The sequence below is a fragment of the Dipodomys ordii genome, unplaced genomic scaffold (genome assembly GCF_000151885.1).
Source record: "Dipodomys ordii isolate 6190 unplaced genomic scaffold, Dord_2.0 Scaffold19, whole genome shotgun sequence".
Lineage (NCBI taxonomy): Eukaryota > Metazoa > Chordata > Mammalia > Rodentia > Heteromyidae > Dipodomys > Dipodomys ordii.
This window is the reverse complement of record NW_012267235.1, coordinates 13,547,238-13,570,906: the sequence shown is the minus strand read 5'-3', so window position 1 is coordinate 13,570,906 and position 23,669 is coordinate 13,547,238. Positions and strand designations below refer to the sequence as shown.

Here is a 23,669-nt window from a genome sequence, read left to right as displayed (position 1 = left end):
TGTGTGTGTGTGTGTGTGTGTGTTAGGGATTATACTCAAGGTGTTGCTTTTGCTAGGTAAAATGCTCTACCACTTGTGTGTGTGTGTGTGTTAGGGATTATACTCAAGGCGTTGCTTTTGCTAGGTAAAATGCTCTACCACTTGAGCCATGCTCTTGCCCTTTTTCAAACAGGGTTGCACATTTATGCCTAGGCTGGTTTAAGCTACAATCCTATTCTTCCTGAATAATTGTAATGACAGGAGGATACCACCAAACCCAGATTTTTATTGGTTAAGGTGGGTCTCAGAAACGTTTTACCTGAGGGGCTTCAGGCTGGTCTTCCCAATCTCAGCCAACCAAGTAGCTAGAATTACAGGCATGAGCTACCATGCCCTGCTTCTTCATTTTAAGATCATTGAAGTTTGCATTTTTTTTTTTTTTTTGTCGGTTGTGGGGCTTGAACTCTGGGCCTGAGCACTCTCCCTCAGTTCTTCAGCTCAAGGCGAGTGCTCTACCACTTGAGCTACAGCGCCACTTCCGGTTTTCTGGTGGTTTATTGGAGATAGGAGTCTCACGGTCTTTCCTGCCCGGGCTGGCTTTGAACCGCGATCCTCAGATCTCAGCCTCCTGAGTAGTTAGGATTACAGGCGTGAGCCACCAGCGCCCGGCTCATTGAAGTTTGCATTCTGAATACTAGTGTACCTTCATATTCAAAAAATCTTTATGTAAGATCAGATGCAAATAATTCAGTCCTAAACTGGGGTCTCTAATGATCTGAAGCAGTATTGGTTCTCTAGGGGTCACAAAAGACTTGATCTATAGTTTTTGCCAAGTTCCAAGCTGTGTATATTCTCACCATGGCTATCTGTGCTAGCAGTCATAAACACAAAATTGAAAAGACATGTGCACAGTCAGCACTAGCCCACCACTTCTAAGTCTTCAAAAAGTAGATATATGTGGGAAGAGGTGGCACAGAAATCTTTGTGTGGCACTGGTGACTCACATCTATAATCCTAGGTATTCAGAGGCTGAAATCTGAAGACGGTGGTTCAAAGCCAGCCCTGGTAGGAAAGTCTATGAGACTCTTATCTCCAATTAATCACCAAGCTGCCACTTCAAGCCATAGCTTGAAGTGGTAGCATACTAGCATTATATGAAAAAGCTCAGGGACAACACCCAGACCCTGAGTTCAAGCCTCACAACTGACAAAACAAAAAAAAAACAAAAAAAACACACACACACACACACAAAAACCCAAACCAAACCAAAACAAAACAAAACTTGTGTGGAACACTTACATGAGATGGGATGTTCAGGCCACACTGACACACGACCACACCGTTTACTATGCTCACATTGTACCTAGAAGCAGATTTAAGATCCCAGTTTGTTGAAGCTGGCAGATCTGGCTCCTCAAACCTTTCCAGGCAACCAATTTGGATGAGAGGAGATCCCATTCACCTTGGAGTGGGGAGTAGGAATAATGCTGAGGTTTTACAAACTCTTACTTTGTACACACAGGGCAGATGAGGGGGTTTGTTTCCCACTCGGCCAGCATGACGCTGAGGCACTTCTCATCAAACTGCAGGCTCTTCTCGTACTCCAGGAGGATGGACTGCTCTGCAGGGCAGAAGGTGGGGCTGCCTTGTACTTAGTGCTTCCCCTTCAGACACTTACTTTACCCAGGGAGAAAGTCAGGCAAGACCATACTCAACAGTCTTTGCTGTTTACTGCTCTCTCGGACTACCTTCATTTTACTGGATCCTTCCCATCCTACTTGCCACCTCCTTGAGGTGGAAGTCTAAGGGACAGGGCACTTTCACATACCTCTGGAGGTCATAGGACAGACATATGGAATGTCAGACTCCTGGGGAGCAACTTGGAAAGAGCTGACACAGATCAAAGTGATCAGTTTCCCAATGTCTAGATACTCTTGATCCATGTTGTTCCGATTCTGTGTGTTCACTCATTCTGCAAACATGCAGTACCTAGTACATACTAGGTACTTTAGTCATCAGAGTACAAAGATTAAAAAGAAAGTCTGCCTTTGAAGAGCTTACCACACACTTTAGGGCAAGGGCCAGCAAATTAAAGCCTCACTCATTTGTTTATATAGTAAATGTTAACTTTTCTTTAATTGCAACAAACAGACACCATATAGACTACAAAGTCTAAAATGTTTACCTTCCTGTCCTTCATAGAAAAGTTGGCAATTTCTTCTTCGGACTTATTGTGGAAGAGAATAGATTCTGTTATATAGTCCAGGCTGGCCTAGAACTCACAATCCCTCTGCCTCAGCCTTCTAAGTAGCTAGGATCACAAGTGTGGACACCAACCCTGCCTTCCAAACCCTGAATGTTTCTTCTGTTTGTAACACAGTAAATAATCACTTTAGAATTTTTAGTTATACACCACCACAGGAATCTTTAGTGAGTACTAAGTTCTATGCTTCACCACTAACAAGTTTGGTAGATGAGAAGGGGAAGCAAGATTTTTAAAAGATACTAAATCAGGTGCCAGTGGCTTACTCTGGTAATCTTAGCTATACAGGAGGCTGAGATCTGAGGATCCTGGTTTGAAGCCAGCCTGGGCAGAAAAGCCTATGAGGATCTTGTATTCAATTAACTACTCCTCCCCCCCCAAAAAAAAGCCGGAAGTGGAGCTGTGGCTCAGTTGGTAGAGTGCCAGTCATGAGCATAAAAGCTCAGGAATGGCCAGCACTGGTGGCTCAAGCCTGTAATCCTAGCTACTCAGGAAGCTGAGATCTGAGGATGCGGTTCAAAGCCAGCCAGGGCAGAAGAAAAGCTCAGGGACAATTCCCATGCCCACATCCTGACTTCTAGCCCCAGGACCAGCACACACATACAAAATTAACTAAGTAAGAAATTTACCATCTGAGTGGAGTCAATAGTAATCACAACAGCTACGCGTATAGCAGTTATTGGTCTTTAAATCCCATACATATTTTCACTATTATGATCTTTACTGCAAAGAAAAAGGAGCTGAAGGCACAGGAGATTAAGTGCTTATACAAATTACACTGGAAGCTGAGACGTGACTATCAAGGTATGGCTCTTGCATTGCCATAATAGCTAATTATTATTGCATTCTATGTTATAGATAGTGCTTTTAGATTTCTATATAAATTATTTCAGCCTTACAACAAACTCACTGGGTGTGGTGGTACACTTGTAATCTCAGCACTCAGAAGGCTGAGTCAGGATTCTAAGTTCAAGGCCAACATGGGCTACATGGCAAGACCCTTTCTAAATAAATAAGTAAATAAATATATGCACCAAACAACCAACTTCCCTCTCAAAGTTGTAGGATAAGTCTATCATTTCTATTTTATAGATGATAAAGAGTGTACAAGGTGCTAAATTATGCATTCTGTATGGTGCTGTGGATACCTCAAACAGTGGTTGATCACAAAATCCCAGGGAATCAATAAGCAGTTGAGGAAAGATGATATGTAAGCTGAGCAGAGCAAAAGATCTGACCATCCACCCTCTAAAGTGACAGGAAAGTCCATGAGACTCTTATCTTGAATGGACCACCAGAAAACCATAAGTAGTGCTGTGGCTCAAAGTAGTATAGAACTAGCCTTGAGCAAAAGAGCTCAGGGACAGTGCCCAGACCCTGAGTTCAAGCCCCACAATCAACAACAACAACAAAAAAGAACAAACTCAGATTCCAGTGCAGAGCAATATTAGAGTAACTACATCTACACTGGAAGGACTATTCCCTGGAGTTACCTTCATCAATCAACTCCTGTTGGATTTCCTCCAGCAGCGCTAGGTGCACTGACAACCCCGACTGCAAGAGAAAGTGGAGTTACCTCAAATCTGAAAATAGTGGAAGAACACTTGCCTCAAATATGAAGCCTCAAGTCCAATACCCAGTACTGCCAGAAAACAAAATCAAACAAAGAAAACAGCCCAAAACTTCAAATCAAAACCAAAAACTCTAAATCTACCACTAAGCTGCACAGTGATGCATACTTGGAGGGGTGCTTGAAGAGTTACCTGATAAAACTGGCTGAGTCCTCCCATAGAATTTGCTGACAATTGGGGTAATGTGGTCATGCTAAGAGGTCATCAACAAATGGCCAAATTACCCAGTGTCAAAATAACCACCAAATTTGGGGGGGGGGAGTATAGAGAAACAACTAAATATATGTTCTTTCAAGGATATGTAACTATAGGAAAGAACCCAGTCCTTGTTAAGACTGACTGAGGCAATTAGCAGTCTGTAGGCAGGACCCACAGATGCCACTGATAAATGCATCGTTACATGGTGCCTTGATGGTTTCAAAGTAGTTTCCTAAATGTTTTGCTACATAGATCTCAGAATGATGATAACATTACTTTTTTCCTTTCCTTTTTTTTTTTTTTCAGTCATGGGTCTTGAACTCAGGATCTGGGCACTGCCCGTGAGCTCTTCTGCTCAAGACTAGCCATCTCCCACTCTGAGCCACAGAACCACTTTTTGGTTTTCTGTTGGTTCACTGGGAATAAGTCTTATGGTCTTTACTGCCTGAGCTGGCTTTGAACCACAATCCTCAGATCTCTGCCTTCTTTGTAGGTAGGACTACAGGCATGAGCCACTGGCATCTGGCTGCGCTTTTTTTTTTTTTTTGGCAGTACTGGGATTTGAACTCACTACCTTGTGCTTGCTAGGCAGCACTCTACCATTTTAGCCACACACAGTCCCTCCCACCTTTTAAGAGCAATTCCTAGTTCATGCCTGCAGAGTCAAAATCTCTAAGAGGAGATAAAATAGAAATGTATTTATTTTTATTTATTTATATTTTGGTCAATCGTGAAGCCTGAACTCTGGGCCTGGGCGCTGTTCCTCAGCTCTTCAGCTCAAGGCTAGCACTCTACCACTTGAGCCACAGAGCCACTTCCAGCTTTTACTGCTTATGTGGTGCTGAGGAATTGAACCCAAGGCCTCATGCATACAAGGTAAGCACTCTACCACTGAACCACCTTCCCAGCCCCATTTTTTTAGTTTTGTAAGTCATTATGTTGCAAGGATAATGCAGGTCTACATAATATAAAAAAAAAAATCAAACATTGAAGGAAGAAGAGGCTGGCTGTTAGTATTCTGCTTGGGGGCTGGGAGGTGGGTCACTGGGTTTTTTTGTTTGTTTGGTGCCAAGTCTGGGGCTTGAACTCAGGGCCTGGGTGCTGACCTTTAGCTTTTTTTGCTCAAGACTAGTGCTCTACCATTTGAGCCACAGCTCTACTTCCAGCTTTTTGATGTTTAATTGGAGATACAAGTCTCATAGACTTTCTTCCCAGGCCTGACTTAGAACTGCAATCCTCAGATACCAACCTCCTGACTAGCTAGGATTACAGACATGACCAACCAACCCCTGGCTGGTGGACTGTTTTAAAGGACATAGATAAGTTCTTCACAGTGTAACCCCACCCCTGAAAACACAAATCCCAACTAACCTGAGTCAAGGGCTCTGGACAGTTCTCCTTAGACTGTAAAGAATTCCATTCTTCCTCCATTATCTCTTGCACTAGAAGCTTATCTGGAGTCCTCAGTGGCATATTGCCACCAGCTTGACGGTACTTGTTCAGGAGCCTTTCTCGGCTGTTTCTCATTCTCTCCAGACATCCCTTAGGAGAAAAAAAAGCAGGAAAACTTGGGGTGGCTGGGGGGGGGGATAACTCATACATATGAAAATGGATGCACTGTACATATAAACTATTTTTTTTTGCCAGACCTGGGGTTTGAACTCATGGCACTGTCCCTGAGCTTCTTTTTGCTCAAGGCTAACTTTCTACCACTTGAGCCACAGCACCACTTCTAGCTTTTTCTGTTTATGTGGTACTGAGGAATTGAACCCAGGGCTTCATGCATGCTAGGCAAGCACTCTACCACTAAGCCATATTCCCAGCCACTGCTTTGTTTTTAAATGGCAAAAAATTCAATACATAACCTAAAATTAAGAGAAGGGGTGAGTTAAGAGGGGTGGGTGAGAATGCTGAAAGGGGTGACATTGATCAAGATGCACTGTATTCATAAATTGCTTTGGCGAATGGCAACTCCTTTGCCTAACTACTTAAAAGATAATTTTTAAAATTCAAAAAAAAATCCTACAGTGGAGAGAATCACCCTCGTTTCCCTCAAAATGTCAGCGCCCACGACCGTGCTGCACATAATCTTTCTAATATTGGGTTATTTTCCTGGGCTATATCTATCACTTCAGCGATTCTTTCTTAAGAAAGAGGCAGTATTTTTACTCTCTGTGAACTCTGCTGACTTCTGAAGCCAGAACTAGGGTGAGGTTCGACTTTGCCGGCACTCACTGAGCACTCTCCAGAACACAAACAAGTATGTCTCCGGATAGGTGAGTCCAAAGCGCTAAGGGACCCCAGCAATAGTAGGTGATGCCGTTATCTGTATAGGTGTGAAGGATGCGGTGTCACCATCACACATAGAATTTGAAGAAAGCAGAAAAGCCCGAATCCAACACTAAAACTTTCTGGGATGGCGTTCACCTGGGCTAATGCCACACTCGGGGGGCCGAAGGAGGCAGCGAGGCCGCGGCCATTCCAGCCCCAAAGCACCAGGCTGGGATCCGCTGTCCACCTCACCAGCCCGGCGCTCACAAGGCAGGGCGGAGGCAAAGGCAGGGCCGACGGCCGACGAGACAGTGTAGGGAAGCGACCTAGGCCCAGCTCCACACTCACCAGCCTGAAAGCCTCCTTCCAGGGCGGCGAGCCCACCTGTTTATACAGGGAGCGATGCGGAGAGTCGCCGGGCCCCGACATCTCTTCACCCATCAGCGGCCCCTCCAAGTCCCGCCCTCGGAAAGCGCGCACGGAACTATGGAAGTTGTAGTTTCTGCGTGAGAGTCGCAAAGGATTCTGGGAGGCGCGTTACTAGCCTGCCTCACCCGGGAACCAAAACATTGAAGTGGATCAGGAGTCCACTGGATGATGAATGAAGAGATCTGTGAAGTGAACCCAACTTGCAGCGAGGGATTAAGTGCTGAGGGAAAGTTCTAGACGGCTGGAATCCAGACCTACGTGTCCAGCTAGCTACAGTTCAGTGCTGCTCACCGGTACTTTTAACTAACTGAACTCTTAGTCCCGCCCTCTTTGGCTTCAGAATTCATATTGGGCTGACGATTGGCCTTTCTCAGGCGGTGCCGCCATCTGATAAGCTCCGCTTCGGCCCGCCCCCTGCCCCGCCCACGGAGCCCGACGCGTGCTTCCGGGATGCCTACACCATCATTGGCTGTAGCCCCGAACTGCTAGCCGTGGATTGGCTGCGCTTAGCGGCGGGGCCGAGCGACTGCAAAGCGCTGTGCAGTGGAGCCAACATGGCGTCTGCTGAGGCGTCTGTGTGCGATGGTGAGCTGTGGCAGACCTGGCTTCCCAACCACGCGGTTTTCTCTCGGCTCCGGGAGGGATTAAAAAACCAGGGTCCAGTGGAAGCCGAGAAATCCACTTCGGCGTTGCCGGTATCGCCGCAGCTCCCGCCCCAGCTGCTGACGAGAAACCTGACGTTCGGCCTGGGAGGTGAGCTCTTCCTGTGGGACGCGGAGAGCAGCGCCTTCCTGGTGGTCCGCCTTCGGGGACTCGGTGGCGGCGGTGAGGAGCCTCACCTCTCCCAGTACCAGGTATGGAGCTGAGCTCGCTGCCCGGTTCCCTCTCCATCTCGGCTGTGTATATGTGTGTGTGTGTGTGTGCATGTGTGCATGCGTACAGGTGTGTGTGTGCATGCGTGCAGGTGTGTGTGCGTTTGTGTGTGCATGCGTGCGTGCAGGTGTGTATGTGTGTGTGTGTGCATGCGTGCAGGTCCTGGGCCTGGAACCCAGGGTCTGAGCGCTGTCCCGCAGCTGAGCTGTTTTTGCTTCAGGCTAGCGCTCTACCCCTTGAATCCGAGCTGCACTTCTGGCCTTTATTCGGTGGTTAACTGGAGGTCAAGAGTCTCGCGGACTTTCCTTCCTTTGAACCGCAGTTGTCAGATTTTAGTCACCAGGATTACAGGCGGGAGCCTTGGGTGCCGGACTCGGCTACTTTTCATCTTCGGGTGGGTGTGCAGTGGTAGACAGGAGTTCCTCCGGGCATCCTTTCCGGATGGAGTGGGAAGGGCCCCCTCTTGTTTTTTATTCTGCTCCGATAGATTTATGGACTCAGACACTCCAGACACGGGAACTCACGCTATTCAGGAGCTGATTATTTGATTAGGGAGGATGGAGAGGTTCACGTAATAATCAATAAAATGTTACCTGACTTCAGGGTTCTGAAGAAAAAAACAGCAGGGTAAAGGGACAGCATGTGAGCCGTAGTTGCTATTTTTAGTGGGTGTGGTCAAGATAGACCTGTTTCATGATTTGACACTTGAATAGGTGGACTCAACTTTCTCTTGGGTAACTGTGGTGAGCACTAAGTAGAGTAGATTTGAATGCTGCATGTTGAACCTGTTGATTTTTTTTTACCCTATTGTGGAATATTCAGTCATTCCTAATGTTGGAAGGCTTTATTTATGGGGGTCCTGGGAATTGAACTCAGGGCATCAGGCTAGCGTTTTTTACTCAAAGCCCTGGTACTCTGCTACTTGAGCCACAGCTACTTCTCTCTCTCTCTCTCTCTCTCTCTCTCTCTCTCTCTCTCTCTCTCTCTCTCTTTGCTAGTTAGAGTCTCTCAGGTATGTCTGCCTCCGGACTGGCTTCAAAACCCAGATGGCTCAGATCTCAACCTCCTGAGCAGATAGGGGTACAGGTTTGAGCCACCCAGGCCCAGCAGCTTTTTATTTTTATAAACCAATGGCATGTGAAAGTGGATGTGGTCAGAAAATATTAGGCTTGCTGTGATCAGATATTGCTTTATGGATCATTTATAATAATTTAATGTATGATGTCTGTCTTGTGCCCTGGACCAAATTTTGTTGAGGAGAATTTGATTCCAACAAGATGCAGTGCTTCTGTAGTTTTGAAATTAGGTCCAGATCTACTTACAACAAAACTTCTAAGAATAATTATAAGGTTTTTAGCACACAGTATGTCATTTACATTAAAAACAAAAATTTAAGCCAGGCACTGGTAGCTTATACCTGTAATCGTAGCTACTCAAGCGGCTGAGATCTGAGGATCGAGGTTCAAAGCCAGCCCAGGCAGAAAACTCCATGAGACTCTGATCTCCAGTTAACTACCAGAAAACCGGAAGTGATGCTGTGGCTCAAGTAGTAGAGTGCTAGTCTTGACCTGAAGACCTGAGGGACAGCACCCAGGCCCAGAGTTCAAGCCCCATGACCAACAAGAGAGAGAGAGAGAGAGGGAGGAGCAGGCTCCCTATGTAGCCTAGGCTGGCCTCAAACTGTGAGTTCAAGCGATCATCCTTAACTCCAGCAGGTGGGAGTTATAAGTGAGTGCCATTGTGATGACTTACAGCACACAATGTTCTCTTTATTTATTTTTGGTGGTATTGGGGTTTGAATTCAGGGCTTTGCACTTACTATGCAGGCACTTCACTATAAGCCATGCCCGTAGCCCCCATTATTTCAGTATCATTCCATGTTGTTTTGCAGCGTTTAGCACAATATTGTAATGATTTGAAATTTGTTTTTTCTCTTTTCTAGACTGTAAACATCAAGTCAGGGGCTGTGTTTGTCTTACCCTATTTGTTTTTTGTGCCTGGGAGGGTTGAACTCAGGGCTTGGGTGCTGTCCCTGAGGCTCTTGTTTTACTTGAGCTACAGCTCCACTCCTAGTTTTTTTAGTAGTTTGTTGGAGATAAGAGTCACACAACCTTTCCTTTTTGGGGCTGGCTTCAAACCATGATCTTCAGATCTCAGCCTCCAGAGTAACTAGGATTATAGGCATGAGCTACCAGGGCCCACCTTACCTTATTCTTATTTCTTTTTCTCAAGGCCTTGCTCTTACTGGGCAAGTGCCCTACCACTTGAACTACAGACCTTTTGTTTTTACTGTTTTTGAGATAAGGTCTTGCTGCTGCCTTTGCCCAAGCTCACCTTGAAGCCTCAATTTTCCTGCCTCCCACATTTGAATAACTGGGTTTAGAAGTATGTACCACCGTGTACAGTGGTCTCACTCATTTCTCTATATCCAGTACTTGAGTATGTGCCTAGAATATACAAGGTCTCAGTAAATATTGGCAACCATCTTTGTAACTTTCAGTTATCCAGAATTTCAAAAACTCATGAATTGGAAAGAAAGCAGCAATCGTGAGTTACAACTTTGGATGTTCTAAAAAGGATGAATAATGATTTTAAAACCAATATCAACAAAAGTCCTAAATATTGTGATTATCACAGATAAACTCATGATTGTGTTATGTAGCATAAGCAAGGTGGCCTCTGGTTTGAGTTGAACTGTCAAAATCAAGTAGAAAGAAGATGGCTATTGAGAACAGGGCACAGAAGGAAAACAACCTCTGACAGGAGGAAAAAGCCCAGTTTGATTAAAATTAGCAAAAGCTACCTAAAAGATATAGGCTTATAGTAATCAGTACCAATTAGTAAAAATCACAATTTATTGAGAACTTACCTGAAAGAATTTTGGCTTAGGCTATTCTCTATACTAGTATAAACAATACACTAGAAGTCCTTTTGGAAAGTAATTAAAATGGAAGAAAATGGGGATGGGAAAAGTAGATTTTTTTTTTAAAGATGATACTGAGACAAGCAGCTTTTAAGAAACTTCTTGAAATACCAGTGTTTCACATAAGCCTGCATCTATAAAGCCAACGTGCAGCTTGCTACAAAAGCTCTTGAAGTCATTCTTTGTTATTATAGCATTTATAACTGTTGTTGTTATACTTCTGAGTTAATTTACCTGCTCTCTATGATATTTTTTTATACAGCTTTGCAGACACAAGTAGACAGGACTATGGTGATTTCCTAGAAGTACATATTAATTTGATGAGTGGGAAGTGTGAGAAGGGATGGTCCAAAGTGGAGAACTGGAATGGTAGTGTGGTACTTGAACATAAAAAGGCAGAATTGGGTATAATTGTTTCTGTCAAAGTAGGAACATCTGATGCATTTTATATAACATTTCAATCTAATTGATTAAAAATATTTTATCAGTAGCTCAAGTGTTACTACTTATTTGGAATTCTTTGTTATACTATAAATACAGAAAACTAAACCATGACTCTGGTTTCAGGTAACTATGACATGTGTTTTAAAATTTTGCTTTAATTTCAGAGATTGCTTTGCATAAATCCTCCCCTGTTTGAAATTTATCAAGTCTTATTAAGTCCAACACACCATCATGTAGCACTTATAGGAATAAAAGGACTTATGGTATTAGAATTTCCCAAACGATGGGGGAAGAATTCTGAATTTGAAGGTGGAAAAGCAACAGTGAACTGTAGGTAAGTTGTGTTTTCATTTAGTATTTATTTATTTATTTTTGTTGGCTGTGGGGCTTGAACTCAGGGTCTGGGCCTGTCCCTGAGCTGGCACTCTACCACTTTGAGACACAGCACCATTTCTGGTTTTCTGATAGTTAATTGGAGATAAGAGTCCCCTGGACTTTCCTGCCTGGGCTGGCTTTGAACCACGATCCTCAGATCTCAGCCTCCTGAGTAGCTAGAGTTACAGGCATGAGCCACCAGCACCCAGTTTTAATTTATAATACCTGGAGAAAACTGCTCAAGACCAATTTTTTTTGTGTTGGTAGTGGGGCTTATACTTAGTGCCTGGGCACTGGGCACTGTCCCTGAGCTTTTTCTTTTTCTTTTTTTTTTTTTTGTTGGTCGTGGGGCTTGAACTCTGGGCCTAGGCGCTGTCCCTCAGCTCTTCAGCTCAAGGCTAACGTTCTACCACTTGAGCTACAGCGCTACTTCCGGTTTTCTGGTGGTTTATTGGAGATAGGAGTCTCACAGTCTCTCCTGCCCGGGCTGGCTTTGAACCGCGATCCTCAGATCTCAGCCTCCTGAGTAGCTAGGATTACAGGCTTGAGCCACCAGCGCCCGGCCCTGAGCTTTTTCAATAAAGGACTAGCTACCATTTTGACCTAGAGCTCCACTTTGGAGATAACAGATATTCCTTCCTGGGCTCAGCTCTCAGCCTCGTGAGTAGCTAGGGTTACAGGTGTGAGCTGCTGGCACTTGATTATCTGTTTATTTTTAAAATAGGGCCTTCAATGCTTTTGCCCAGGCCACCTTTGGACCATAATCCTACCTATGCCTCTCAAAGATCTAAGATATAGGTATGCCCCATCACTCCAGCTTGCTCTTTGAGTAAAATGTCTAAACTTCTTCCTCAGGCTGGCCTTGAATCATAGTTGTTATGGTTCTGCCTCCCAAGTGGTTGGCATTTCATGCCAGTGACTACTGTAGTCAGATAATGTTGTTATGTATTTGCAATTATTATTATGCCTAAATTATGCTGTCAGTTTGAAAGAAACAAATTTTTTGGTTTTTGAAGGTTCCGCCCCCCCCCCCCCCCCCCCCCCCCGTGCTATTCAGGGCCCACACCTGCCAGGCACTCTACTACTTGAGACACACTGAGACACACATACACACACACACACACAGTCCTTTTGCTTTTAATTTGTTTTTCAGATAGAGTCTCATTAACTTAGCTATCTGTTAACCTTGGTCCACTAGCCTTTTACCTCTGTCTCCAGAGTACTTAGAATTACAGGCATGTTTCACCATGCCCAGCCAGAAATAAGATGGATTTTTAAAGCAGATAATGTCTAAAGTAAGAAATTTGCTTAAGTTTTGATTGATTAATTAGTTGATTGAGACAGTCTCATTGTATGACTCAGGCTGTTGGAACTTGCTGTGTAGCTAAAGATAGCTTCAAACTTATGATCTTCCTGCTTAACTTTTTCAGTACTGGGATTACAGTGATATGCCACCACTTCCAGATTCAAGCTTTTTCAACAATCCAGAAAAATGAGGATCTGGAAGGTCTACTAAAAGGGATATAATATTGGGTAGAAACCTACTATTAGGGGCTGGGAAGGTGGCTCAGTGCTAGAGCGCTTGCCTTGCATGCCTGAGGCCCTGGGTTCGATTCTTCAGCACCATATAAGCAAAAAGAAAAAAAAACCGGAAGTGGGGCTGTGGCTCAAGTGGTAGAGCACTAGCCTTGAGTTGAAGAGCTGAGGGACAGCGCCCAGGCCCAGAGTTCAGGCCCCACGACCAGACCCCCCTCAAAAAAAAAGAAACCTACTATTAGCTGTACAATATATAAGGAAATCCACTTGAACAAATATTTCCTAATTTTCAAAAATAATCATAATATCTGCCCGTTTCCTTACAAGGTTACTAAAAGGATCAACCAAGACACCTTAAGAAAAACACTTGTGAAAAACTATGTAAAATGTATTACATGGCCAGGTGCTGGTGGTTTACATTTGTGATCCTGTCTATTCAGGACAGAGATCCTCATGAGGATCACAGTTCATTGCCAGTCTGGGCAAGAAAATTCATGAGACTTATCTCCAATTAACCAGCAAAAATCCAGAAGTGGAACTATATATAGCTATGGGGTAGAACATTACCTCAAGCAAAAAACTTAAGGGACAGCATCCAGGTCCTAAATTCAGTACCTAGTATACACACACTCACACACGCGCGCGCGCGATGGTTCTTTGTATGCTCTTATAGTAAGCTTGAAGAGGAAAAAAAACTAAAGGAAAGAAAATCAGAAAGTATTAAATAGATTTGCCTTTAGGTGGTTTTTCATTCAAATGTTGTGCAATATTGTCATCTTTATTTTAGTACTACTCCAGTTGCTGAGAGATTCTTCACCAGTTCCACCTCTCTGACTCTTAAGCATGCTGCCTGGTATCCAAGTGAAATGTTAGATCCTCACATAGTACTTTTAACATCAGATAATGTAATAAGGTAAGTTGTAGTTTATTTCTCTTTGTGTGTTTGAGTGGCCAGGCTGTGCTGCTTAATTATTTCCTAACTACATCCTTACTTCCATGCCTTAACTAGTCTTTCTGCCTCTACCTCTCTGAGACCAACCTATAACTAAGGTTAGACTAGTTTTCCCCTGGGTTAGGAGTATGGCACAGTGGTAAAACACTTGTGTAGCATATGTGAGGCTCAGGGTTTATTCCACACCAAAAAAAAAAAGAATAATCTTTGCTTAACTTTTCATATCTTTTTTTTTTTTGGCAGGGGGGAGCGTTGGAGGGGGACAGGGAATAGGGCTTGAACTCTGGGCCTAGGCACTGTCCCTGAGCTCAAGGTTTGCGTTCTACCACTTGAGCCACAGCACCACTTCCAGCTTTTTCTTTATATGTGGTACTGAGGAATCGAACCCAGGGTTTCACGCATGCTGGGCAAGCATTCTACCTCTAAGCCACATTCCCAGCCTGGAAAATTCTTTTTTTTGTTTTTACTTTCAGTCTGGAAAATTCTTAAATAATACTCTTTACATGAAGAAGAAAGTGCAATTTGGGGACATGCAAGAGAATTTTTTGTGTTTTCTTCCCTTTTGCTTACTAGAATTTACTCTCTACGTGAGCCCCAGATTCCCACTAAAGTGATTGTACTCTCAGAAGCAGAAGAGGAAAGTTTAATACTCAACAAAGGGTAAGTTTTTGTGTGACATTTTAAATGTTTTAAGCTAGTTTGTTGGGGTTATGTCTTCTTTTTTTTTTCCATTCATGGGGCTTGAACTGGGCCTGAGTGCTATCCCTGAGCTTTTTTTTTTTTTTTGTCGGTCCTGGCCTTGAACTCTGGGCCTGGGCGCTGTCCCTGTGCTCTTCAGCTCAAGGCAAGTGCTCTACATCTTGAGCCACAGCGCCACTTCCAGTTTTCTAGTGGTTTATTGGAGATCAGAGTCTCACGGACTTTTCTGCCTGGGCTGGCTTTGAACTGTGATCCTCAGATCTCAGCTTCCTGAGTAGCTAGGATTACAGGCTTGAGCCACGGGATCAAGGCTAGTGCTCTATCACTTTGAGCTACATCTCCACTGCCAGTTTTCTAGTGGTTAATTGGAGATAAGAGGCTCATGTCTTTCCTGCCTGGGCTGGCTTCAAATGGCAATCCTCAGAACTGAGGCCCCTAAGTAATTGGAATTATAAGTGTGAGCCACTGGTGCCTGGCTATAAATAAATGTCTTTTAAAAAGAAAAACTAACATCAGAGCTTGAATTCAGGGCCTGACACTTGTTCAGTGTGTACTGTACCATTATCACTACGTCTCCAGAACTGCTTTTCTCTGGTGTCATTTTATGGACTTTTCTGCCCAGTCAGGCTTTGAACTGCAGTCCTCCAGATCTCAGCCTCCTGAGGAACTAGAAGCATATAGCACCAGTGCCTGGCTTTGGATGCAGTTTAAACAGTGATTGGGAAGTTTTCCAGAGCTGACTTTAGCATGCTTTGGTAATAAGATAAGTAAGCAAAAGAAGAAAGACACAGTGTAAAGAAGGAACAAGAAGCTAAAAATCTGAATAACAGTGTAACTATTAGCTTGGTCTCTTTTCAAGGAAGTTCTAAAATATGAATAGCAGAAATTGATTCCTTATAACTTGGGCAAGTTAGTTACAAAATTGTAACATTTTTAAAAATAGGAAGATGAATGTGTACACCTGGAGGTCTACCAGTTGTATCAATTGCTTAGTACTGTACTCCCAGACCAGCCTCCAGGATTCTTCCACTTGGAGGACACATTCAGCCTGTATGATTCTCTTGCCACCCTCGCTTTTACATTTTATTACTTCCCACAGGACGGAGCTTCAGCTTTGACCATAAAAAGAATCCCCCGGGGCTGGGAAGGTGGCTCAGTGGTAGAGCGCTTGCCTTGCATGCATGAGGCTCTGGGTTCGATTCCCCAGCACCACATAAGCAAAAAGAAAAAAAGCCAGAAGTGGCACTGTGGCTCAAGGGGTAGAGCGCTAGCCTTGAGCTGAAGAGCTGAGGGACAGCACCCAGGTCCAGAATTCAGGCCCCACGACTGGACCCAAAAAAAAGAATCCCCCTTTGAACTTATCACCCCATTTCTCTGACCCTCCTGATCAGTCTTTCTGGTGTTTACCATATATATGCATGCACACACACATGTGTGTAAAGCTTTTTTTCTTTTGTGGTCATGGGACTTGAACCATAGGTTTAGGCGCTGTCCCTTAGCACTTTAGCTCAAGGCAAGAATTCTACCACTTGAGCCACAGCACCACTTCCTGTTTTCCAGATCTCAGCCTTCTAAGTTGCTAGGATTACAGGTGTGAGCCACCAGCACCCAGCATGTGTGAAGCTTTTAAAAGCAGTATTTTGGAAGTTCTATTTCATTTTCATAACTCTACGGTAATCATAACCAGTAGTCTTGCTTAGTTTTTGTTCTACTGACCTTTATTTCTAGGATTTTTTGTGGGGTTTTTTTTTTGGGCTAGTCCTGGGGCTTGAATTTAGGCCTGGGCATTGTCCCTGAGCTGCTTTTGCTCAAGGCTAGCACTCTGCCACTTGAGCCACAGCACCACTTCTGGCTTTTTCTGTTTGTATGGTACTGAGGCTCTGATAGCCCCTAGGTTCTAATTTCAGCTCTACCACTTGCTGTTGAGGCATCCAGGCAAATTTCAGTTGCAATAAGCCAGCCTTATTTCTATAACTCTAGCCCACAAATCTTAAAAATAACATAACTCATTTCTTAGAATTATTTTATATGTGGGCATAAAGAAAGGATTAGCATGGGCTTGGCTTAGTATTCATCACTGAGACTGGCATTATTAAATATATTACAAACCAGGTGCTGGTGGCTCACACCTGTAATCCTAGCTACTCAGGAGGCTGAGATCTAGTATCATGGTTCAAAACCAGCCCAGGCAGGAAAGTCCATGAGACTCATCTCCAATAAAACCACCAGAAAACTGGAAGTGGGCACTGTGGCTCAAGCGGTAGAGTACTTGCCTTGAGCTGAAGAGCCTAGGTCCAGTGTTCAAGACTCATGACTGACAAAAAAAAATTACAATATTTATTTTTATGACTCGAGAATATTTTAATTCTATTAAATTAACTTCTTATCTTGACTTATTAATCCCAAAATGTAACTTTTGAGATTTCTCAGTTTGTACCTCCTGGTAACATGGACCTCCATGTTGTAAAGAAACAAATGTGGGCTGGGCACTGGTGGCTCACGCCTATAATCCTAGCTACTCAGTAGGCTGAGATCTTAGGATCGCAGTTCAAAGCCAACCTGGGAAGAAAAGTTCGTGAGACTCTTATCTCCAATAAACCACTAGAATTCTGGAAGTGGTGCTGTGGCTCAAGTGGTAGAGCGCTCGCCTTGAGCTGAAGAGTGCAGGAACAGTGCCCAAGCTGAGAGTTCAAGCCCTATGACTGACCAAAAAAAAAAAAGTTATAAAGAGGCTGAGATCTGAGGTTCACCGTTCAAAGCCAACCAGAACAAGAAAGTCCATGAGACTCTTATCTTCAATTAACCACCAGAAAACCAGAAGTAACTCTGGCTCAAAGTGGTAGAGTGCTAGCCTTGAGTGAAAAAGCTCAAGCCAGCACCCAAGCCTTGAGTTCAAGCCCCACAACTGGAAAAAAAAAGTGGAATTTGTAATACCTTACAATGTTGTTGACTGTAAACTATGTGAGGTTGTGATTTTATTGTGATAATATTCATTAGCTTTTTCTTAGACAATCTTTTTGGATACCCAAATATACAGAATTTTTTATATTAACATTTTACTAGATTGAATGAACATTATGTCATTTATTACTTGAAACATAACTGAAAATTGAAATGCTTGATATTCTCACTATAATGTTCTATAATCATATGTATTATTTTGCATTATATTTCTGTACTTCTTTAGTGTATGTTTTTTCACTATTTAGACACCTCTATTTGTTGTAGTTAACTTTTTTTTTCCCCCAAACTGTCATGGTTAAAAACCTTTTCTTCTTTTTCACAGTTTGTACTGGTTTTTCACCATAGTGTACAACCATCAGAGTATATTAAAATACAAATGAGAATGTTACTGGTACAAACTGTATTTTTCTAAAAATTCATGAATGCACCAACATAGATGGTTACATAATGAAATAACTCATTTGAGAAAATAAAATTTTTTCTCTAAAAAAATCTAAAGAATTATGCAAACTACTCCATAAATCAAGCTGGGTGCCGGTGGCTCATGCCTATAATTCTAGCTATTCAGGAGGCTGAGATCTGAGGATGGCGGTTCAAAGCCAGCCAGGGCAGGAAAGTCCATGAGATTCTGATCTCCAATAAACCATCAGAAAACCAGAAGTGGCGCTGTGGCCCAAGTGGTAGAGCAAGAGCCTTGAGCTGAAGAGCTGAGGGACAGTACCCATGCCCAGAGTTCAAGCCCCACTACTGATAAAGAAAGAAAGAAAGAAAAGAAAGTTAGTTCAGTGTTACTGGTACAGAGTGCAATTTTCTAAAAATGCATGAATGCACCAACATAGAATGTTACATAATGAAATAACTCATTTAAGGAAAATTTTTTCCTTTAAAAAAATCTAAAGAATTATGCAAAGTATTCCATAAATCACATGAAAATATATCAGAAAATTATAATCTGTATACTAATATGGAAGTAATTTATAAAGTAGCATCATTAATACAATATGCTGATAGAGAATTTGCTCTTCATAATAACCATTCTGTGGATCCCCTCCCTGACAATCAATGGCTATTAAGATGTTTCTGGAATTTAGGCCACCTCCCAGCAGCCTCTGCCCTGTCTGGCCTTCAGTTTGTCTCTTCCAATCCCCCATTATGACAAGACCTGAGAGAATGCCACCCAGCTGCCATGTCCTAAAGTAATGCAAGAAAAGTCCACTTCTCTAGGCCGTGGCTGCCAGGTCTTCGGATCAAAATTATTTCATATTCATCATTTGCGTCAGTCTGTAGAAGAAAGGCAAGGAGCGTTCGTTGCCTGGACTTGCAAGCTCTTGGTGGTGCTGGCTATCGGACAGTAACGGCTCAATCTGCAATGTGGTGGGGCTATCCAGGAGGCAAGGCTCCCCTGCTTCTCCTTGGGCAGGCTCCACATTGTCTTCGATTTCTACCTCTTCCAAACCTTGCTGCTCCTCCATAACTCCCATCTTTAGGTGGCCCAACAGGCCTGAGCTCCAGGGGCATGGGTGGCTGCCAGCATCTTGTACTGGCACTCTGTGCCCTCAACCTGCAAGGTGCAATAGCAGTTCCTGTAGCTCTTTCTTCTTATACCTCTTCTCCTGGGTCAGCGAGCTGACACGCTCGTCTTTCTCCTGATACAGCTCATCCAGAACTTCCATCTGGTCTTTACAGAAAACTATGGACTCTTCAATGGCACTGATGTGTTCTAACAGCTGGCTGCATCAATGTTGGGGGGTCATTCATTTGATTTTGGCAGTCTACCTTGTTGGGCAGGTCATGGGTGAAGCAGGTTTTCAGCTTTTGGGCACCTGTATGTCCTTCCTGTCCACAGACATGCCGTGATTCCAGCTCTTGGGGTAAAAGGCCTGGCGCTCCAGCTTTTTCTGGCACTGGGCAGCCAGGTTGGCCAGGCACCTCCAGAGGGCCTGCTGTTCCTGCAGCTGATGGCTAAGCTTCACTTTCTTTGATTCAGCCACTGATAGTGCTACAAGGTAAAAATCTCATATGGTTTATGGGTTGTCTATGTCCTCTGGGACAGTTACATCAGGGGGAATCACCTCCTCACCCTTTTCTTCTTTGCTCACTCCTTCACCTTCCTTAGGGAAAGCCAGGAAGCTCAGCTGGGCCCACAGCTGCTCATTCTCATGTCTTATTGCTTCCAGGCATTTCAGAATGTCCTGTAACTTTTGAGGTACCATCTGGTCCCCCAACTTACTCTGCAGCTGCTCCTGCTCTAGCTTCTCTAGCTGGATCTGCCTCGGGAGATGCTGCTGCAGGGCCTCTTTCTCTGAGGTCAGCTGCTGATTGGAGGCCCTGTGTTGTTCATAGGTGGCTCTGAGCTACTACAGCTGGGCCAGGTACTGGTCGTGTTGCTCCTGCAGATTCTGAGCCACTTGGCTCTTGAACCCCACCATCTCTTTCCATTCTTCTAACTTCTACTCTAGCTCATCCAGTTTTTCCTGCAGATATTTCTTCCTGCAGCTGGGCCGGCTGATCTGTAAGCTCTCTATTTTGCACCAGGGTACATCTCATGGTCTCACATTCCTTTTCCATTGTCTCGAGAGGATCTTGCACCAACCCTCAGTATGCTGATTCCGTTCCTCGACGTTCTTCTCTAGTATCCACAGGCACTGCTGCTGTTCCACCTTCTGGAGACTTAGGCTCTGGTTTTCCTCTACCTGGATGTGAAGTTGCTCCTCCAGGGTCTTAAACTACTTCTGCTTTGGAGGGCCTGGGCTTGCAGCTGCTGCTCAGCCTGAGATGGTCCTGCAGGAGGCTGTGGGGGTTGCAGCTCTGCAGCTGCTTTCTCAGCTCCACCAGCTTGCCCTCTAGGTCCAAGACCTGCCTCAACTCTTGCTCTTTCTCCTCTCTCAGCTGGCTCACCTGCTCTAACAGCTGCTGGACCTTCTTCTTCCATGTGGAACTCTCCACTCGTAGGTCCTCTGCAAAGTTCTCTCTCCAGATTTAATTCTATCACCAATTTTTTCATGTTGTCTAGCTGTCTTTCCAATTCTGCCCACTCCACTAGGGCTTGTTGAGACTCATGATTTTTTTTTTTTTTCAATCTGGTCGTGGGTCTGAACTCTGGGCCTGGGCGCTGTCCCTCAGCTCTTCAGCTCAAGGCTAGCACTCTACTACTTGAGCCACAGCGCCACTTCCGGCTTTTTCTGCTTATGTGGTGCTGCAGAATCAAACCCAGGGCCTCATGCATGCAAGGCAAGTGCTCTACCACTGAGCCACCTTCCCAGCCTCAAGAGACTCATGATTTTTATCTTCATGTCAGCCTTCTGTGTCAGGAGCACTTCCAGCCTCTCCTGCAGCTCGGTGTCCTCATCCTCTAGGTTTTCATAGCTTCTGGCCTTTTCCTGGAGCTGCAGCTTCACGTGATTCAGAGCTTTAATCAGCTCTAGATTGCTGTTCTCAGTCTCATTCTGTGTGGTGGAGACTTCAGACAAAGTCATCTCTAGCTCTTCAATGCACTATTGTGCAGCCTGCAGGTGGCTGGTAAGACCCTTCTGCTCCAGTGCTCTTTCGTCAGCCACCTGCTGCATGTGGGCCAGGACAGATTGTAAGTCAGATTTTTCTGAAATCATCATCTGTATTGATAGCTTGTTCTACTCCAGCTTTGCTTTCAGTGCTTCGTGCACACAGGCCATCTTCTCATTCTCTTTCCCCTGTTGATCCTGCAGTTCATTGTTTTCCTGCTTCAGTTGTTGGATCTCACTGCAGAGCTGCTGGTTTTGTATTCTGCTGGAGTCCAGGGCAAGCACCAGGTGTTGGTAGTGCCTTTCCCTGTCTTCGGTATTATTGAGACCTGTGACGCTTTTGACCCTGGCAGCTCTGACTGTTCCCAAAGGTGGGGAAGGCTCAGGGTCACTGTGGTCCTTGGCTGAACCCTCCACTGAATTACAGTCCCCAGTGGTGTTTGTCTTGGGGTTATCTCCTTTTTTCTTCTTGTTCTTGGATTCTGCAGGTCTACCAGGACTATTCCTCTGCTGGTCTTCTTGAAGTATTTTCCTTCCTGCAGCTAATTTTTTTTTTTTGTCTTGTTTGCTTAGACATCCCAGCACTGAGAGGGTGAAGGTGGGAGGGCCACATTTCCAGGTTCTCTGAAACTACTTCTATTTACCAATAACTATGTCTACCTCCAACTATATCTCCAAATCACCTTGATTCTCTCACCACTGAGCACCTCTACCTCCCTCAATAGCTGGTAGTGGTGTGAGCCAACAGAAGGAATACCAGTGCTACTAGGTAACATGAAATATAGCATGTCCCAATTCTTGAATCCCATTGGTCAGAGAGAAACATAAAAAAATAGGGGATGTGGCCAGAATCTTGTGATCCAGGCAGAATGGGAGGAGTTATGATGAGAGCTGCTCCGGAAGCCCCTCCTCCATACAACCCTGTGCAGAATGGTTGGGGGCAGGACGGAACCTGCTCTTGATTGAATGGGTACACTCTTTGCAAGTCAACCTTCCTGGCCTCCCTCACAAAACCGTGGTCACCAGACTTTTCACCAGGCTTCCCACTGGCCTTCAGGAAGTGACACCAAGAAACGCAGCTATCTGCCCATGTCTGTTGTCTTCAGATCTACACTCCATGCAGAATTAGCTCTGTTGTTCTGACCATATTAGCTGAGACTTGTATTCTGATCAGGGAGCCACTGAGGTTCATGATGGCCTTGATATACCCTGCTCTTCCAGTGGCTCTGGTACTGGAGGGGTCAGGGACATCATGGGTCCAGAGCTCCTCTCCATGAGTATCAGCCATGCTGCACACTTAGGCCATGCATAGCACAGCACATGTTCCACACACTTTGACTGGTGATCTCAGAGGGTTCAGAAATACAATCATGGGAGGAATGAGAATGTCTGAGATTCCTGTGCTGCTGCTGGCCAAGAGTATGTGAAATCACACCAGCACAGAACAATAACCTACAGATGGTTGAAAGTAACTATTAGCCAAGCAATCAGCTAACCAGCCACATCCAAATGATGTTTAGAATCCAGGTTCTGGGGCCACCCTCTACCACTCCAGAGCCCTTAGACAGCCAGTCATGAGGACATGATTGATGAGTTCATTGTGTATGGCCAGTTTTTCCTTCCAGAAGAATTTGTGCAGGTTGTGGTGGTACACACCTGAAATTCTCTCTGCTCAAGTCATGTCTTTGGATTAAGGCCTTGTCTCCAGGGGGCCACTCGAAATGAGTGTTACTGAGGTGGCTGTGACTCCTCAGTCCCTCAACTAAGGGCAGCCAGTCCCAAGTGCCAACCACATTGACCAGCTTATACTGAATTGCAAAAGACAAAAAGCATTGTGGCTGGGCGCTGGTGGCTCACGCCTGTAATCCCAGCTACTCAGGAGCCTGAGATCTGAGAATCACGGTTCAATGCCAACCCCGTCAGGAAAGTCCGTGGCTACCTTGGGTCCCACAGGTTCTCCCTGACTCCCTCTGCAGCTTCATTTCTCCCATTGTGTTGGCTTTCTGGGTTTCAGCCACTTTGGCCTCCTCACCATTTCTCAGACATCAGTTCCTTCTAGCTCAGAGCCTAGCCATGTGTCTTCTCCACCTCAGCTGTTTCTTCCTCAGATACTGTAGACTAGTTCTCCTTCTTCCTTCAGAGCCTTCTCACATATCACTTTATACGAATCTTTTTCATGTACTCATCCTGAACTAGCACTTGCAGCCACCTTTTACTGCTCTTTTCAGTATTTTACTTGTGGCATGTGCTGCAGTTGGAGCTGGGGGTTTAGCTCAGCGGAAGAGCACCTGCTTGGCAAGCACAAGGCCCTGAGTTTGGTCCTCAGCTCTGGAAAAAAAAAAAAAAAACCAAAAAAAAACAAAAAAAAAACAACAACCCAAAGCAACTGAAATCAAAGCCTTGCACTCTACCACTTGAAATTCTCTTTCCCTACTTCTTAAACTTCTTTTTCATTTTTGTGCTTATACTGGGGCTTGAACTCTTGAGGTTTTTTGCTCCTAGCTGAGATCCCTCCACTTGAGCCACTCCCATACTTTCAGCTCTTTGCTGGTTAGTTGGAGACAATTGTCTGAGCTGGCTCCAAACCTCAGATCTTAACCTGAATAGTTTGGATTAGCCACCAGTGACTGGC

General features: G+C 44.5%; 2 protein-coding genes across 5 annotated transcripts in view; one reads left to right on the top strand and one right to left on the bottom strand.

Annotated features, from left to right (window-relative positions):
* Rpain (RPA interacting protein) overlaps positions 1-6,792 on the bottom strand; it is a 12,499-nt gene extending 5,707 nt beyond the window's left edge. For 2 of the 4 annotated variants that reach the window (XR_001174937.1, XM_013013052.1), the window contains exons 1-5: positions 6,691-6,792; positions 5,443-5,613; positions 3,736-3,796; positions 1,489-1,600; positions 1,279-1,342 (exon numbers count right to left, since the gene is read on the bottom strand). Coding sequence is in view for 2 of the 4 variants with exons in the window: in XM_013013052.1 (XP_012868506.1) it covers positions 1,279-1,342; positions 1,489-1,600; positions 3,736-3,796; positions 5,443-5,613; positions 6,691-6,783 (501 nt within the window). In the remaining 2 variants the exon portion in view is untranslated. Of the gene's footprint in view, positions 1-1,278; positions 1,343-1,488; positions 1,601-1,807; positions 1,952-3,735; positions 3,797-5,442; positions 5,614-6,690 lie in introns of those variants that run through there. The other 2 variants (XR_001174938.1, XM_013013053.1) reach the window with 2 other exon arrangements.
* A 474-nt stretch (positions 6,793-7,266) lies between these two features.
* Positions 7,267-23,669, top strand: part of Nup88 (nucleoporin 88kDa) — a 34,843-nt gene continuing 18,440 nt past the window's right edge. The window contains exons 1-4 of the mRNA XM_013013300.1: positions 7,267-7,625; positions 11,176-11,345; positions 13,710-13,835; positions 14,448-14,534. Of these exons, the coding sequence (XP_012868754.1) occupies positions 7,326-7,625; positions 11,176-11,345; positions 13,710-13,835; positions 14,448-14,534 (683 nt within the window). The 5' untranslated portion in view covers positions 7,267-7,325. The remainder of the gene's footprint in view (positions 7,626-11,175; positions 11,346-13,709; positions 13,836-14,447; positions 14,535-23,669) is intronic.